At 32.9% G+C, this 15,610-nt stretch overlaps 1 protein-coding gene across 1 annotated transcript; it reads left to right on the plus strand.

The window, feature by feature from the left end:
• The first annotated feature begins 13,863 nt into the window (after positions 1 to 13,863).
• LOC106754530 lies at positions 13,864 to 15,098 on the plus strand. Its single transcript, XM_014636547.1, has 4 exons — positions 13,864 to 13,881; positions 13,965 to 14,188; positions 14,261 to 14,518; positions 14,606 to 15,098. The coding sequence occupies exons 1-4, from the start codon at positions 13,864 to 13,866 to the stop codon at positions 15,096 to 15,098; spliced, it is 993 nt and encodes a 330-aa protein (XP_014492033.1).
• The last annotated feature ends 512 nt before the right edge of the window (positions 15,099 to 15,610 follow it).

Raw genomic sequence — 15,610 nt, forward strand, 5'->3', positions numbered from 1 at the left:
CATAAATCTTACCATTCAGCTGAAATTTGGAATTTAAGCCTTTCCTATAATCTTTAGTTAATATGAGTACAACTTTTTAACTTGAGATATTCTTTTAAATCTCTATTTGCATAACTTACTGGTAAAATGAATCCAATATATGAAGATTTTCTTTTTTAGACCACATAAACCCAACAGCTATTATAATTATTAGATTATTTCAATTTTTATGTGTGTTTTTCTATCTCTTTTTGTAACTTTAGTTTATAAGATAAAATTGAATTGATTTGAAGTAAGCCTAATTTGAATTTTAATACTATTTGCTTAATAAAAATACATCTGATTTAAATTTTAATATTATTTACTTACTAATAATGCATGCACACACAAACCCATACAGATATGCATACACAGGGACATGGATACACATACACGAATACAAACACATATATGAACAAGGACACATATAGGGATATACACACACATGGAGACAAACACACGCACACGAACACAAACACACACAGACATGAACACACACTCTAACATGGACAAACACACACGGACACGCACAGACATGCATTCGCGTGCACACACACGAATACATGCACATGAACACACGCACAAACACACATTTTGTTTTTGTAAACACACACATTGTATGTATATGCATTTTCAAAAATATTTTTTTTAAAATTAAGATTGTAAGATCATATTGAACGTGAAAACTAGTCAACCGTTATTTACCTTGTAAATGATTATAATATACTTGTTCATTAGGATTATTTTCATGAGGAGTTGCTCTTACCTCTCCTATTTGGGTAGTTTGATTAGTCAAATAATAATAAGATACATTTTGTTCCAAGGAATTTAAAACTAAAGTTATTTATTGAGATAACACTTTGCTGACCATGTCACATTTATTTTTCTCTACATATTATGTTAGGACTTAGAAATGTGTTAGCAAATTTGGGATGACAGGTGGCAACAGATAAGAAGGTTGAACCATTTAAGAAAAAAAAAACTTAAAATTTTATTAGAAAAATCTGATCCTGGTTCATTTCATCTTACCTGAGCAGCCACTACTTATACTCTAAGCTTTTCCTTTCTCCTCAACCTTTTCTTGTCCATTTTCTCATCACTGATCCAGTAGAACTTTAATTAGGTAATGCCCAATGATCGTGACGTAGGGGCCTCTTTCTTCGACCGATCAGTTTCACAATCTGACCAGTAAGTATTTCTCCTTCTTAGTTCTATTTTCTCTCCACCCATTCCAAACACTGAAGCGTTAGTTTGTTGATCTGAAGCTGTTTGGGTGATCTGGGCTTCAAGAGCAATATTTTCAACCGATCAATTTCTCTATTCCTCCACTGATGAGTTGAATCTTCTTTCCCGTGTAACTCTTGAGTTGTGAGCATGCAATGTATCCTGTTGCATGTGACTGGTTTTGTGTTTTTCCTCAAATTTTAACTTCGATCATGTCCAAAAATATGATTTCTATCTCCAATTGGGGATTTATAGGTGTTTTAAGATTTTCCTAAGGTGCAAGGTACTGATTAGGTCATCCTGTGAGTTAGGTTAGCTTATTCAAAGGTAAGGGAAGCTAGGATTCATTTTCTTTTAATGGATTAAAGTTGCATGACTTGTGATTGTGTTTAAAATTGTGAAATATTGTGCATGTGTGAACTGTGTAAGAGAAAATGTTGTTGTTGAGTTAAAATTGGATGAATTGAAGTGTTAGAACATGTGCTTATTGATGAATTGTGTATGAGAGTGTGAATGGTTGATTAGAAACAGTTATAATTGAGATTTTGTGGTGTGGTGGAATTACTGAGATGTTGGAAATTGTTATTATGCAGCCTGTTAGATAGAAAGTTAGGTGAACTAAGTGTTTTAAGCTAAATTAAGGGAAGTGGCATAGTGATTTTGAGATCTAGGAGTTATGGTCTAACTTAGACCATTGCGATAGTTTAGATAGGTTATTTCTAACCTGTTAGGAGTGTCTAAATGGCTTAAAATAGTTTCTAAGTAGTGGAATTAGAATTTGATGTCTTAGTTGATAGAAATCAAGATTTAAAGCATAAAACCATGATTAATCGTTAGACAATGAGGTTAGGAGGTGTTCAAATCAGTTAGGCAAGTTTAATTCATCATATAGATCAAGTTGGGAATGTTAGAAACTCATCAAAGTGTCTCAAATGCACTAAAATCAGAAAAATCAGGTTGCTGTAAAAAAACTTATAAGAATAATCGATTATTTACACTTGATAATCGATTATTCTAGTCAGAACATCATATTTTCTTCAAAGTTCTTGTAAATAATCGATTATTACATATAATAATCGATTATTGTCATCAGAAAATAATCCAGGACAGTTTTGGGTGGTTTTCAGGGTTTCGGGTATCATTTTTGGATGTTGTTTAGGTCGTTTTGGGGGTTTTGGACCTATCTAGAGCTGTTAGTGATGGTTTGGAGCTGTTTTCCCTACCTAAATATGAGTATCCTTATGCCATGGATTGATTGATGTTGTTTGATTGAAAGAGTGTCTTGTATGTTTATATATGGCTTGATTTTGCAACATGATTGAGGACATGTATTATGTTTGAATTATAGTTTGAAAGTATGTACATATAAAGGTTATGATTGGTGTTGAATGTAACAAGTATGGTATGTTGATGATTCAAAGAGGATTGTGATTTGATTAAGGTAATTTTAATGGTATTGAAGTAAGATCTCTAGGTGAGATCATTATAGTGTTTTAGAATGAATATATGAGGCTTCCATATGGGGGGTTATCCTAACACTCTAACGGTCTTTCATTCTCACTTAGAGAGGATTAACGCGTGTGGTGAGAGTAGTAGGAGGTCCTAGGGTAGGCACTATCACTAGAGGCCTATCGCGCGGTAACAGCCTAACCTTGTGTATGGTCGAGTGAAACCCCTCGGCAATGACTTTGCAAAGCAGTAGAGGCCACCACAAGTGCACAACCCGCCCCAGATCGATATTCATTCTAAGTCTGGAGGAGTCTAGTGTATCATAACATGATAGGATGCTTTACTTGACTGCTTGCTTGACTATGATTCTTTATTTCCATTATATATATATGAACACTTGCATGCTTATATGTGTGAATGTTCTTTATTATATTATATTGGTTTGAATTAACTTGTATACTTTTAGAAGCCTAGCTTACCCTTGCATGTTTTGTTTGTGTTTTGTATGTGTGTGACTTTCCTTCTTGCAATGATCATCCAACTTTGGATGTGAGCAAAAGCAGATGATGTACCTCTAGAACATGCTTTAGAGGGATGACACACTCCCTAGCTCTTAGGACTTTTCTTAGACTTTTCCATATTTTGAGAAACTTTATATTTATAAAGTTTAATTTTCTAGCCTATTTTAGATGATTGTAAACTCTATATTATCACCTACTACTCTTATAGCTTTCGATTATTATAATTTATGTATTCTCTATTGTTATTTTAAGATGTTACATATTACCCAATTAATTCTAAGAAACTATTCGATATTTCAGTACTCACATTGAAGTCTCTGCCCAAAATATAGAATTTACATTAATTATTGAAATATTTTCCAATATTGTATTTCATAATAGTTCATGTTTTGTGTTAAATATGGTTTGTCATTGATATAGTAATATAATGTGACTTAGTTAAATGGAGATTTAGTAGGTGTCATTTATTGAACACAGTTACAGTTACACTTGACCTACACATTTAAACAAACACTTGTAGGGTTCACATCATTATTTTGGTGTACACATTACCATCCCCCTACATTGCAATCTCATACAATTTCAAACACACATATTTAAAACATTTAAAACTAGCCAAGTCGAGTGTTTTATCAAAGGAAGCTCTCAAAAACATCAAATCCGATTGGATCTACCAATTTCTTTTGATGATCAAAACTTATGTTATTTCAATAAAAAAAACAATAAATTTTCATTTGAGGTTTTTTTTAGATAAACAATCTAGATAAATTTTCAATTTAAATACATTTAGATAAAAACAAGTTTATTGAAGCTGTTGATTCCATTGAAAATATTTTTATGAAACAAGTTTGATGTTTAAAATACATGACTATATAAACTTCACTAATTTCCTTCTATTGACAGGGACGGAAAAAAACACTTAATCTTAAAAATAAATTATATGGAAAGACAACAAAAAAAGCAACCAAATTAATAATCAATAAAAACACATTGTGAACAAAAAATATAACTTAAAAAAAATGAGAAATAATGCAAGAATTAAAATAATGCGAGAAATAGAAAAGCAATAAAAATAATAATGGCTAGGAATAGAATATTTAGCTAAATATAATTGAGAACATGAATATAAAACTATTTTTACTCCTTTTTATCATTTTCATTTTTAGTGTTCTAGAGATTCACTACAAAGTAATCTATTACCCATTTACAAAATAAAAAATTCTATATATAATTTCTTTCAAAACAATTATTCAATTCATCGTAATAAGTATACAACTTTCTATATTATATGTGTCGAAATGAGAGCTTGATATATGTATTGACGGGGCTAGCTTTTCACTTTACTTTTCTTGATATATATACATTAACATAAATAAAATATTATATTTTAATTTTAAAATTTATATGTTTAGTGCTTTCAAAAATTTTATATTTCAATCTTAATTCCTAATCTTAATTCCTCTAAAATATTTCTTGAAAATTAGTCACTTATCGAAAAATACATTTATTACTATCGAAAAACACATTTATTACTATTAACATAAAGATACATTTATCTATTAAGAGAATTTTATCTTCTTATATATTTTGAGTTATTCAATTAAAAAGAAGTAATAATTCAAATCACCGTTATTCTTTTAGTAAATAATATTTATCTTTAAGTGCGAGAATCGGATTAGAGATGCATAATGAAAATTCACCTAAATAAATAAATAAGACTATGATAATGGTTGTTAAACTCATTTAGAAAATTATCGAAGTGTTTGGTGGTTTTCACCAGGTTGTCAGGAAAGTTTCATCATTCCAACACTAACTTTTCTATTTTTTATAAAATAATAAAATCCAAAATTTCTACATTCATTTTTGTAAAGTCTGAGAAAAAGATAGCATTGGAGGCTGCACATGTGGCAGAAGACAATGGGCTGAACCATTGTTAGTAAAACTCTTACAAAGTTCTGAGTTCATTTTCCATCATGTGTAAACCTTGCCTCTCTCCAATGTTTTCTTCTTCTCTGTTACGTCATTTCTTTCCCAAATTTTCTCCTTCATTGATCTATTGTTCCATAATCAGACAACGCTTAGGCAATTTTGGAGTTGCAGGCTTCTATCCGACTGATTAGTTCCTGAATCCTCCATCTAGTGGTCTAGCACTTCCGAAAGTGAAAAGGGCGTGCTTGAGGGTCTTCTTGAGCTAAAAAGAGGGGTTTCGTTTACTACACTACTTGACTAGAGGTAAGGGAAGCTAGGGTTTATTCCGATTCGTGATTTGATTGTATGTAAAGAGTTAGATTTTGATGGAATTGTTAATAGTATTGCATGTGTGAACTGTATGAAGAAAAATGATATTCTTTGTGCTAAAACTTTGATTTCTACATGTTGGAACTGTGTTTCTGGATATATGTATTATGAAGTTGTGAATGGATGCAATTGGAACTATTTTAGGTTGAGATATAGTAAAGAACTTGAGTTAAGGGATCATGAAAAAACTATTAAATGGATTTTTAGACATAAATTGTGTTAATGTGTTGTTAAAGTCATTTTGGAAGAAACTGAGGGAGTGATTTTGGAGATTTAGGGTTTGGGACTGTGCTAGAGCATTTAGGCAGCTTGGGTAAGTCAATTGTGACTTATTAGAAGTGACAAAAATGGTAAAAACAATTTCTAAGTACTAGATTAGAATTGGGTATCTAGGTAGATGAAATTGAAGAAATTGAGGGTAAATCAATACAAAATCACTAGGTAATGAGGTTAGGAGGTGTTAGAACAAATTAAGCAAGTATAATTCATCATATAGATTGAATTAAGGGTGTTAGAATTTCATCAAATGACATATAACGAGTTTAGGGTGAGTGAGTTTTGCAAATATGCAAAAATTGAATTCTGCAGATTATGCAGACTCGTTGAGCGAATCCATTCGCTCAGCGATAAAAAAAAAAGGTGTTGCTGTCAGGGAATATTCGCTTAGCGAGAAGATCTAGCTAAGCGAATTATGAGTAAATTTTATTCTGTATTTTTAGCATAACGAGAGGCTAGCTAAGCGAATTATGGGTATTTTATTTTGGCATTTTTAGCTTAGCGAATATTGTGCACTGAACGAATTCCTTTACTCTGTCTTACTATTTTCTTCTCCTTTCTTGATTTATAATGGATGTATGAATTATATATGAACTAGTATAGCATTGAATGAGACTGTATGATTAAATCGAAGTGGTTTATGATTGAAATCAAGGATGATAATGTTGAATATGATGCAACTTGAGTATAATATTAAGATCTCTCGGTGAGATCATTTTAGTGTTTAGAATGATCTTTCATTCTCACTTACATTCTCACTTACAGAGGATTGATGCATCTGGTGAGAGTAGTGGGAGGTTGATAACGGTTGAAAAACTGTTATTTTCATACTTAATTTTGATATTAAATCACACCCTTTATGGCTTAGAATTAGCTTGAAATCATGCATTTTTATTAAGTTAGAGAATAAGACAGTCAAAGTTGGTTTTCTTGGTTTTATGCTTGGTTTCCCTTAATTTTTGTAGGTTTTTGGAATAAATTGAAAGAAAGGTTGAAGATCAAATGGTTGCAGTGTAGAAAAGTCAACCAGAATGCAGAAAAGTCAAACAGTCAACCATAAAAGTTGACCAGTCAACCAGAAAAGTTGACCAAACTGCTGAGCGGCAGTTTTGGGCGCTGAGCGGTCAATTTTTGGCGCTGAGTGGATAAGATGAAATTTGTAAACCCCAACAACTCCATTCATCCATAGTTTCTTTAAGCCAATTGAATCACTGCATTTGCATGTTTACTTTTGTTCTTTGCATTAACAAATCAACTTAATTCTTTGGGAAAAGTAAGGCCTAAGAGTCCTTTGGGAAACGATACCTGGACTTACCCATTTTATATTACTTGATAACGATCTGGTACACTTGTCAGGGAGTTAACAGAGGTCCTAGTGTAGGCGCTTCTTGGAAGGCCTATTGTGCGGTAATGGACTAACCTTGTGTATGGTCGGGTGAAACCCCTCGGCAATGGCTTTGCAAAGCAGTAGAGGCCACCACAAGTGCACAACCCGCCTCAGATCGACATTTAGTCTAAGTCCGGACGAGTCTAGTGGGTCACAATACAATAGGATACTTGATTTGGCTAATTGCATAAGTAGAGTTTCTATGTTTATGTTAGATGATGATGTGTATGCTTATATGTATGAGTTTTCTTCTTTATATTAGATTTAATTGAATTAACTTGTTTGTTAGAAAACCTAGCTTACCCTTGCATTTGTGTGTGTTGTATGTGCTTGCCTTTCTCTTTGCGATGATCATCTAACCTTGAATATGAGTAGAAGTTAAGGATGTACCCTTGGAGCAAGTTTTTGAGCCTGAAGAAGATGTAGCCCCTAGTTCTTAGAAGATATTTTATTTATTTATCTTTTTCATTTTGAAAGTCTTGTCTTTAATTACAATTTAAAATTTATAGATCTTTTGGAATATTTTAGCTATCTTATATTTTAAAATACTTTATAATTGGTAAAGTTTAAGCTCATAACCTCTTTTGGGATTACTGTAAAATTATGACTCTATTTTACATTCTCTTAACTACTTATTATATTATAATGCTTGTTATTCTATATTATATTATTTTATATAATTTGGGAGGTCACAATTTTAACGTAATAAAAAAAATAAAATAGTCATAAAATAATAAATTTTCATATATTTTAAGAAAGAAAAAAATAAAAAAATAATATATTAAATAAACGTAAAAAATTTATATATGTTAAAATATAATTACTTTCCGCTTTTACTTCCTCTTTGTCCCTCTTTTCTAACATGTTAGTTTTGATTACGTTTATCTTTTTTCTTTTATAAAATATAAAAAATAAAAATAATAAAGATAAAAATTAACTCTTTCAAATTATTTTCACTGTTATTTGATTTCTCTTAATATATCTTAATATATTCATATTTATGTATCATTTGTTTATTTTCCTCGACTTAGAGTGTCTCTAAATAATTATAAGCTTACTAAGTACACACTTCAGAATACGTTGGATAATTTTTTTATAAGTTTTCCTGTGTAACCTTTCGAGAAATTAGGCATATCAATTCTTTTAAGAAATTAAAATTTGCTAAAGAGGTAAATTCTTACTAATAGAAAAAATGTAATATATATATATATATATATATATATATATATATATATTAGTATATTAATAATAACATCATAGTTTTTAATTATCGAATATTTAAAATTCACATTACATTTTATACTTCTTTAGTTTTTCAAAAAATATATAAGTCTATTATTAATTCATATTCAATATATTCAAAATTTTCAAAAACTATTTCATCTACTGGTTTTTTTTTATCAAAATTTGCAGAGTATTCTCTGTTCACGCTAAAAAATAACAATCATTCTAATAGAAAAGAAAACCACCATTAACAAAAAAGCTAATATTATAAGTTCAAATAAATCACAATTGATATATTTTTATAATTGAACAAACAATTTAAATTCTATCACATAAGCATATCATTATACTTTATATAGACACAAGACTCAAAGATTTATAGACTTAATATTTAAATTAAAGTAATTGCTTGTACACTAGAAGATAGGTACGTGTGAGAATTATTCATAAAATTTTTTACCTTTTGAAATATGAAAAAGCCCAAAATTTACTAATTAATAATTTTCTTCATGAGGTTAATTCACTATAATTTAATAGAGAAGGAACTCACAATTTTTAAACTAGTTATAGAACCTCTTGCATTTTTCACCATCCAAAACCTCATCATCTATATGAGTATGGAAGTTTGGTTGAATTTAAGGGTAACTTCATGGAGTGTTCCTAACAATTGCATCACATTAGTTTTATTGAATTGTAATCTTTTTCCTTATAAAGAATATAGATGTGCCACAAAACCATTATATATCTATAACAATAAAATCCTTTTAGAACATTCACCTTTCATTTTCCAATTTCTTTGACATAATCATCCTACATTATATATCTATCACAATTTTCATGTAACTAAAATCATCATCCATATTATAAAATTAAATTCTTCTTGATCATAACTCATAAATAACCAATCATTTTACACATCATATATATAATCAAAGAATACTTATCAATATCCACACACATATCATCACTCATGGAATTAACCACAACTCATCATATTATGAAATACTACTACAAGCATAAACTCTCAAGCATATTCTACCTAGATCCCTTAGAAATTTCTTAGAAAGTGAAAAGGACCATAGAACCTCAACAAATCACAATTAGAAGAAAACATTCTACGAGTCACCACTTAGTGCATGAAGACACGCTCAACGCCACAACATAAATGGCTCTTTGACTTCATCACCACCCAGCAATAGTATGGTGATGCCCAACTACAATCTTTCAAGGGCTCCCTGTTGAGCCCGTGCTTAGAGATAAGTGTTACCGCTCAGGGTCGTTTATGACAGTGGCCTTTGTTTTAGATTTTGTGCAACTCAAGCTCAACAATATATGCTTGTAGCTCAACAATGACGTTCCAAGCCTATAAATTACCAAATTAAGTCTTAAACCTCACATGCAGTCTCCATATCACATACCAGAACCACAATGTATGCTCTATAATTGTAAAATCCCAAAAAATGATAATTTAGAAATGGTGGTATTCTAAAAATAGTGAGACTCGATTACTTTAATATTAAAAATTTTTATTATAAATAGTTTTGTTATAAACAACTTTTATTATTTTAAAATGTACCATCTCTCTATAAACCACTTTTCTAGATTTATCTAAATTCTCTCTAAGAATTCTAACTCTTGAGTCATCTCTTTGAAGATTAGGAGGTGCCTAATCGACCACGGTGACAAGGTCGACATTCCTATTTGATCAGTTTTTGTAATAAAGAAAGTAAGTTTCAGCTCCTTTTTGCTCTTTGCTCTTTAATCGAGTAAATGCACAGAAGTTTCCATCACATATGTATCTTGAGCTTTTCCTTGAGCTTCTTGGTAAATCTAAGGTCCTAAGAACTCTTTCCGTTCTCAAATTGGTGTTTTGTAGGTTCGTCTAGAAATTCCTTACATTTCAAGCAATCGACGACACGTTTTTAAAGTTGGACAGTTTCTTGTGTGGTAATGGAAGCTAAACCTTGTCTTAGAACTTTATTTGTGGTTTTAATTTAGTATCTCTAAGTATGATTAGATAAATTAGATGTAATTGTAATGGTGATTGTGTGTGTATGTTTAAATGATGATAAATGATAGTGTGATGTACGTATGATTGGAATGGTGTGAAATTGATGTTCTATATTATCATGATTGTGTGTGATGAAGTTGTTTTGGTGATTGGAAACTCAATTCAAATATTTGGAGTGAGTGGTGGTCAAATTCTTGGGTTTTTATGCTAAAAATAGGATTTTGGTAGGTGAGTTTTTGAGAAATTGGTTGGTTGAGGGAAACAACCGTTTGAGGTCAATTTTAAAGTCATTTAGGACTTATGGAAGCCTTCAAACCAGTAAAATCTAGTGTAGGAGGTTGTGAATGGTTTTTGGGTGAGTTTTTGTGTTTTTGGTTTAAACTTGGGATTTTGAGTAGTGAATAAGTGAGGGAAGGGTTGTGAACTATTTTGGGAAGTTGGGAGTATATTACTAGACCTATTAGGACTTTTCTAGGCTGTTAAATGAATAAAATATGGTGTAGAACTGTTAGGGTTATTTTATAGGGAGTTCTTAGGTCTTTTAGGCCAAATTAAAGGTTTTGCATGGTGAAAACTTGAAACATAAGGATTGTGAGTATTATGAGATGTTAGAATGTGCTAACAAGTGTGGTTAGACTTGGTTAGGCAATTGGTAAACTATTATAAGTATTGGACATGGAAAAAATTGAGTTTGGGTAGTTTGTAGGAGTGCAATTGGATTTCAAGGGGTCAATTTGAGTTACAATAGTGTTTTTATAGTTTTCTTAAGGTCTAGAGGGTCATAGGAGTCTTTAGAAGTTGTGGAAAATGTGGGAAAAACAATTTTAAAAGGGTAAGTTTCTGATGATAGTTGATAACGATTGAAATTATCGTTAACTGTGATTCAATTATGATACTAAATGCACCCATTTTGACTTAGAAACTTAAACTCATTTTTTAGTTTAGTTTTGTGAATAAGTGAGTAGAGGTTATACTTAATGATTTTATCACTAAATTTCCTCAATTTTGTAGGTTATTGGTATGTTTGGAAAGAGGAGAAAAATGACCAAGGAGGCAGAACTCAAGAAAAAGGCAGATTTGCGGAAAAAGAGAAAAAAATGCAGTGCAGAAAAGTAAGGTTGAGGGCCCCTTCAAGGGTCCTAAGCGTCAGCCAGAAGTTGAACCGCACTAAGCCTGGGCACCCTTCCTAGGGCGCTGAGCGTCTGTCTCCTGTGCCGCAGAGTGCATGCTTGCCCTTTTTGGGGACCTTAGCGCCATCCTCTCGCACCACCACCCGACTTACTGGAAGGCAACCTAGTTTCTGACTTTTTCTTTTGGTTTAATCATTTCCGACATCCCTATTTATGCACGGTTGTCTCAATTTGGTCCCTGTATTTTTAAAAGTATCAAATTGGTCCTTAATTATGTCAATTTAACTCAATTGAAGGCCTGCCGTTAAGTTGACTGAACGGCGTTAAGAAAATTGAAACCTGGGTTGGTGACAGGGCTAAGTGGTTGGGACGTGGCAGATTATGGTCATCTTTCCTGGTTGTGTTTAATTTTTTATATTTAAAATTTAAAATAAAAAGTCAAAATGCAACGTTTTAACTAAAATGAAAAAGTGATTAGTGATCAGTGGTGAGCAAACGTACTTGGGTCTGTCATTGGGGATAATTGGGGATAGTAGGGAAATTAGGGTTCTGTCGAGGGTTTGGTTTGTGGTTGGAATTTGGGGGACAATTGGATATAACGTTGGTATTTGGTATAGTTGGTGAGTAAATTGGTTTCGGTTTAAGATTTCTGAGTGATCAATCGGTGNTGTTTTGGTGGAATAGAGAAGCGGTTGTCGGTGAAGCACGTGGAAGACTCTGGCGACCTTGTTCGTAGTGAAAGTGTTCGTGGCGAAAGGTNAGTAAATGCNCTTTTCATTGTCCTTTTATGGTTGTCCGACACTGTTGCATGTGCTATAATGTTTCCTTTTTGAAATGCATGTGGTCCCCCATTATTAAAGTGTTTTGTAATTGTCTTTTTCATTGGGTTCTGGTTTGGCTACATTGTTAATACTTTTTGCTGTGGTCCTTATAACTTTATAGGTTAAAATATAAGNGTTNTTTTTACGTCATGGAAGAAAATTTTGAAGTTGTTTTCCACCACGGTGGAAACTTCGTAAATGAGGGGAAACTTGTCTATAAGGGTGAGAGTACAACTTATTCCTTTGACCCAGACCTTTGGAGCTATTTCTTGGTAGTAAGTGTAGTAAAAGGGTTAGGTTACAATGAGTTTAAGGAGCTGTGGTACTCTGTAGGTGGTTGTTNTGTGTTAGAAAATAGGCTNGAGCCTTTGTTGGATGATGTAGGAGCCATGCAGATGATAACCTTAGCTAGGCTTAATGGGCAGGTGCATCTATTTGTGGTTCATAAAGTGTCTGAACCTGACGTAATACAAATGTTAGAATATGTTCCTCAAAATACAGTTCAAGAGCAAGGTGAGGGTATGGTTGAGGCTGAATGTGAAGAGGAAGATGGGGGTATGGTTGAGGGGGAATGTGAAGAGGAAGGTGAGGTGGCTGGTAATGAAGGTGATAAAATAACTGAAAATGATAAGAATGGAGAAGAAAGAGTCGAGGCTGATGATGTTGTTGAAGGTCACATTGAAACAGAGGCTGATGATGTTGTTGTGGGTGAGGTTGAAGAGGATGTTGCTGATGTTCGTAGCTGGACTTCTAGTGGATAAGATGATGCTGGGAATGATGAGGTTAATTATGAGTCAATGGAAGGTTTGATCGATGTTAATGTTCAGTGTGATGCAGAAGAGGATGTAGGATATGGAGTTGCAGATTGGTTTGGTAATGTCGAAGTTGATGTGCAATCTGATGATAGTGATCTTGATGATGGGATAAATAATGATCATGATAGAGATGTAGGCTAAAATGGTAGAAATATTAAATATCTTAAAAATGATAAGAAGAGATGTAGGCTAAAATGTATGGGTGCTAAAGGAGAGTGCCCCTGGATGGCATATTGTGCTTATATGGAAGCCATTCATACATGGCAATTGAGGACTATCGTTGACAATCACATATGTAGTAGAGAGCACAAATTAAGATTACTTAATGCAAAATGGCTCAGTAAGAGGTTGGAAAAAACTGTTAGAGAGAATCCCCAAGTAAAGGGAGTGGAAATTCGGGAGAAGATAAGTAGAAAATGGAATGTAGGTGTATCTAGATGTATGGCTTATAGGGCAAAGGCCATTGCTGCAGACCATGTTGATGGGTCTTTCAAAGACCAATATAGAAGGATTTATGACTACGCCAATGAGCTCCTAGCTCGTAATCTAGGATCAACGGTGAACGTCAAAGTTGAAGAGACTCATCATGGACACATTTTTAAGAGGTTTTATACATGTCTGAAGGCCTGCAAGGATAGTTTCTTGTTGAAGATCTTGGTGGGATAGAAGTTGCTTCATCATGGACAATCATGTCGGACCAACAAAAGGTAATGCATATGACCTCTTCTCTGGTTTTGTTAATTAACATTTGTATATAAATCATTTTTCTAACAACATAGTTATTGAACAGGGACTGCTGCAAGCTATTAAAGAAGTAGTCCCTGGAGTTGATCAACGTTTCTGTGTTAGGCACCTTTATGCGAATTTCAGAAAGCAATTCCCTGGAAAACAACTAAAGCGATTGATGTGGAAGGCAGCTACAACAACTCATCCACAAACATGGGAAGCANAAATGAGAAATATAAAACAACTTAATGATGATGCTTTCAAATACTTGTTAAAAATCCCTCCCAGGTTTGTTTCTAAATTTTTATCGTTAAAATTTTGCCATTGAGCACTAATATTGATCAACATTATCCNATGCAGGCACTGGTCAAGATCAAGATTTATCAGCAACCCTCAGTGTGATACTTTGGTAAACAACATGTCAGAGGCTTTCAATAGTGTAATGCTGCATACAAGGTCTAAGCCAATTATAAGCATGTTGGAGGACATCCGCCTTTATTTGATGAAGAGATGGGCAACTAACAGGACAAAAAGTCAATCATTGTCTGGGGAGATTTGTCCAAAAATCAAGACTAGACTCAACAAGGAGTCTCAGTTAACTAAATATTGGATTCCATGGTAAGGATGTGCAAGTTCTTTTATTATTTCATTTAAAATATGTCATTGGTTTATGATTAATATTTCTTAATTGTTTTCACTTTACAGCTGGTCAAGCAACAAGATTTTTGAAGTTCGTCATGTGTCCCAAGCTGGTGATAAGTTCATAGTCAATTTAGATGAAAAAATGTGTTCATGCAGGAAGTGGGAAATCACTGCCATACCATGTTGCCACTCCTTGGCTGCTATGAAATTCTTGAATGTAGATGCAGCAGACTTCATTCCATGTTGCTTTAGGAAGTCGACATATGAAGAGATATACTCTTCAATTATCTACCCAATAAATGGTAACAATATGTGGGAGATTACCACCTATGTTGATGTCCTCCCTCCACCAAAAAGGATATTGCCTGGGAGGCCAAAGAAGAAGAGAAGGTTGGAGCAATGGGAGCTGGTCAAGGATGACAAAAGAATGAGGAAGGGTGGTTTAAAGAAGAGATGTGGCATTTGTAAGGAGCTCGGCCACAACAGGAAGTCTTGCACCAAAGGAAAAGAGGCACCTTCAAATCAGGAAACTAACTCATCAAATCAGGATGAATGAAGAATTTTAATGTCTTTTTTTGTATGTCTTGGTATAAGACAACACTTTCTTTTGTAATGCGTATCAGTTGCACAACAATTATAATACCTACAAGGTATTTTTGATGGTTTTTGTATTTGACAACAGTTTTTTATTCTGTAGAGAATGTCATGTTTTTTGATGTTTACAATTGCTTGAATTATAAGAGGGTTAACCAGAACAATTATGCAGTAGCAATGTCAATTCCAAACTTTCTTTGATTGTAATAAGTTCAATTTTGTTGTGTTCAACTTGAATTACACTTGATTGCAAAATTTGGCTGTCCTAGTTGCTTAAAACAGCTTGCATCAGAACTGCCATACTCAAATTCTGTTATGCAATGAATTTTAGCTGAAATTGTGGTCAAACAAGTTTGTTTTAATCACTCAAACATGTTTAAAACTGTCTCAGCTGCCCAATTGNTGTTCTGTGCAAAATGCCTATGTGACTTGCCAAGTTTTAGTTCAATTTCTGTGTAAACTGTGGCAGTGCAG

This window comes from Vigna radiata, unplaced genomic scaffold (genome assembly GCF_000741045.1).
Source record: "Vigna radiata var. radiata cultivar VC1973A unplaced genomic scaffold, Vradiata_ver6 scaffold_111, whole genome shotgun sequence".
Taxonomy (NCBI): domain Eukaryota; kingdom Viridiplantae; phylum Streptophyta; class Magnoliopsida; order Fabales; family Fabaceae; genus Vigna; species Vigna radiata.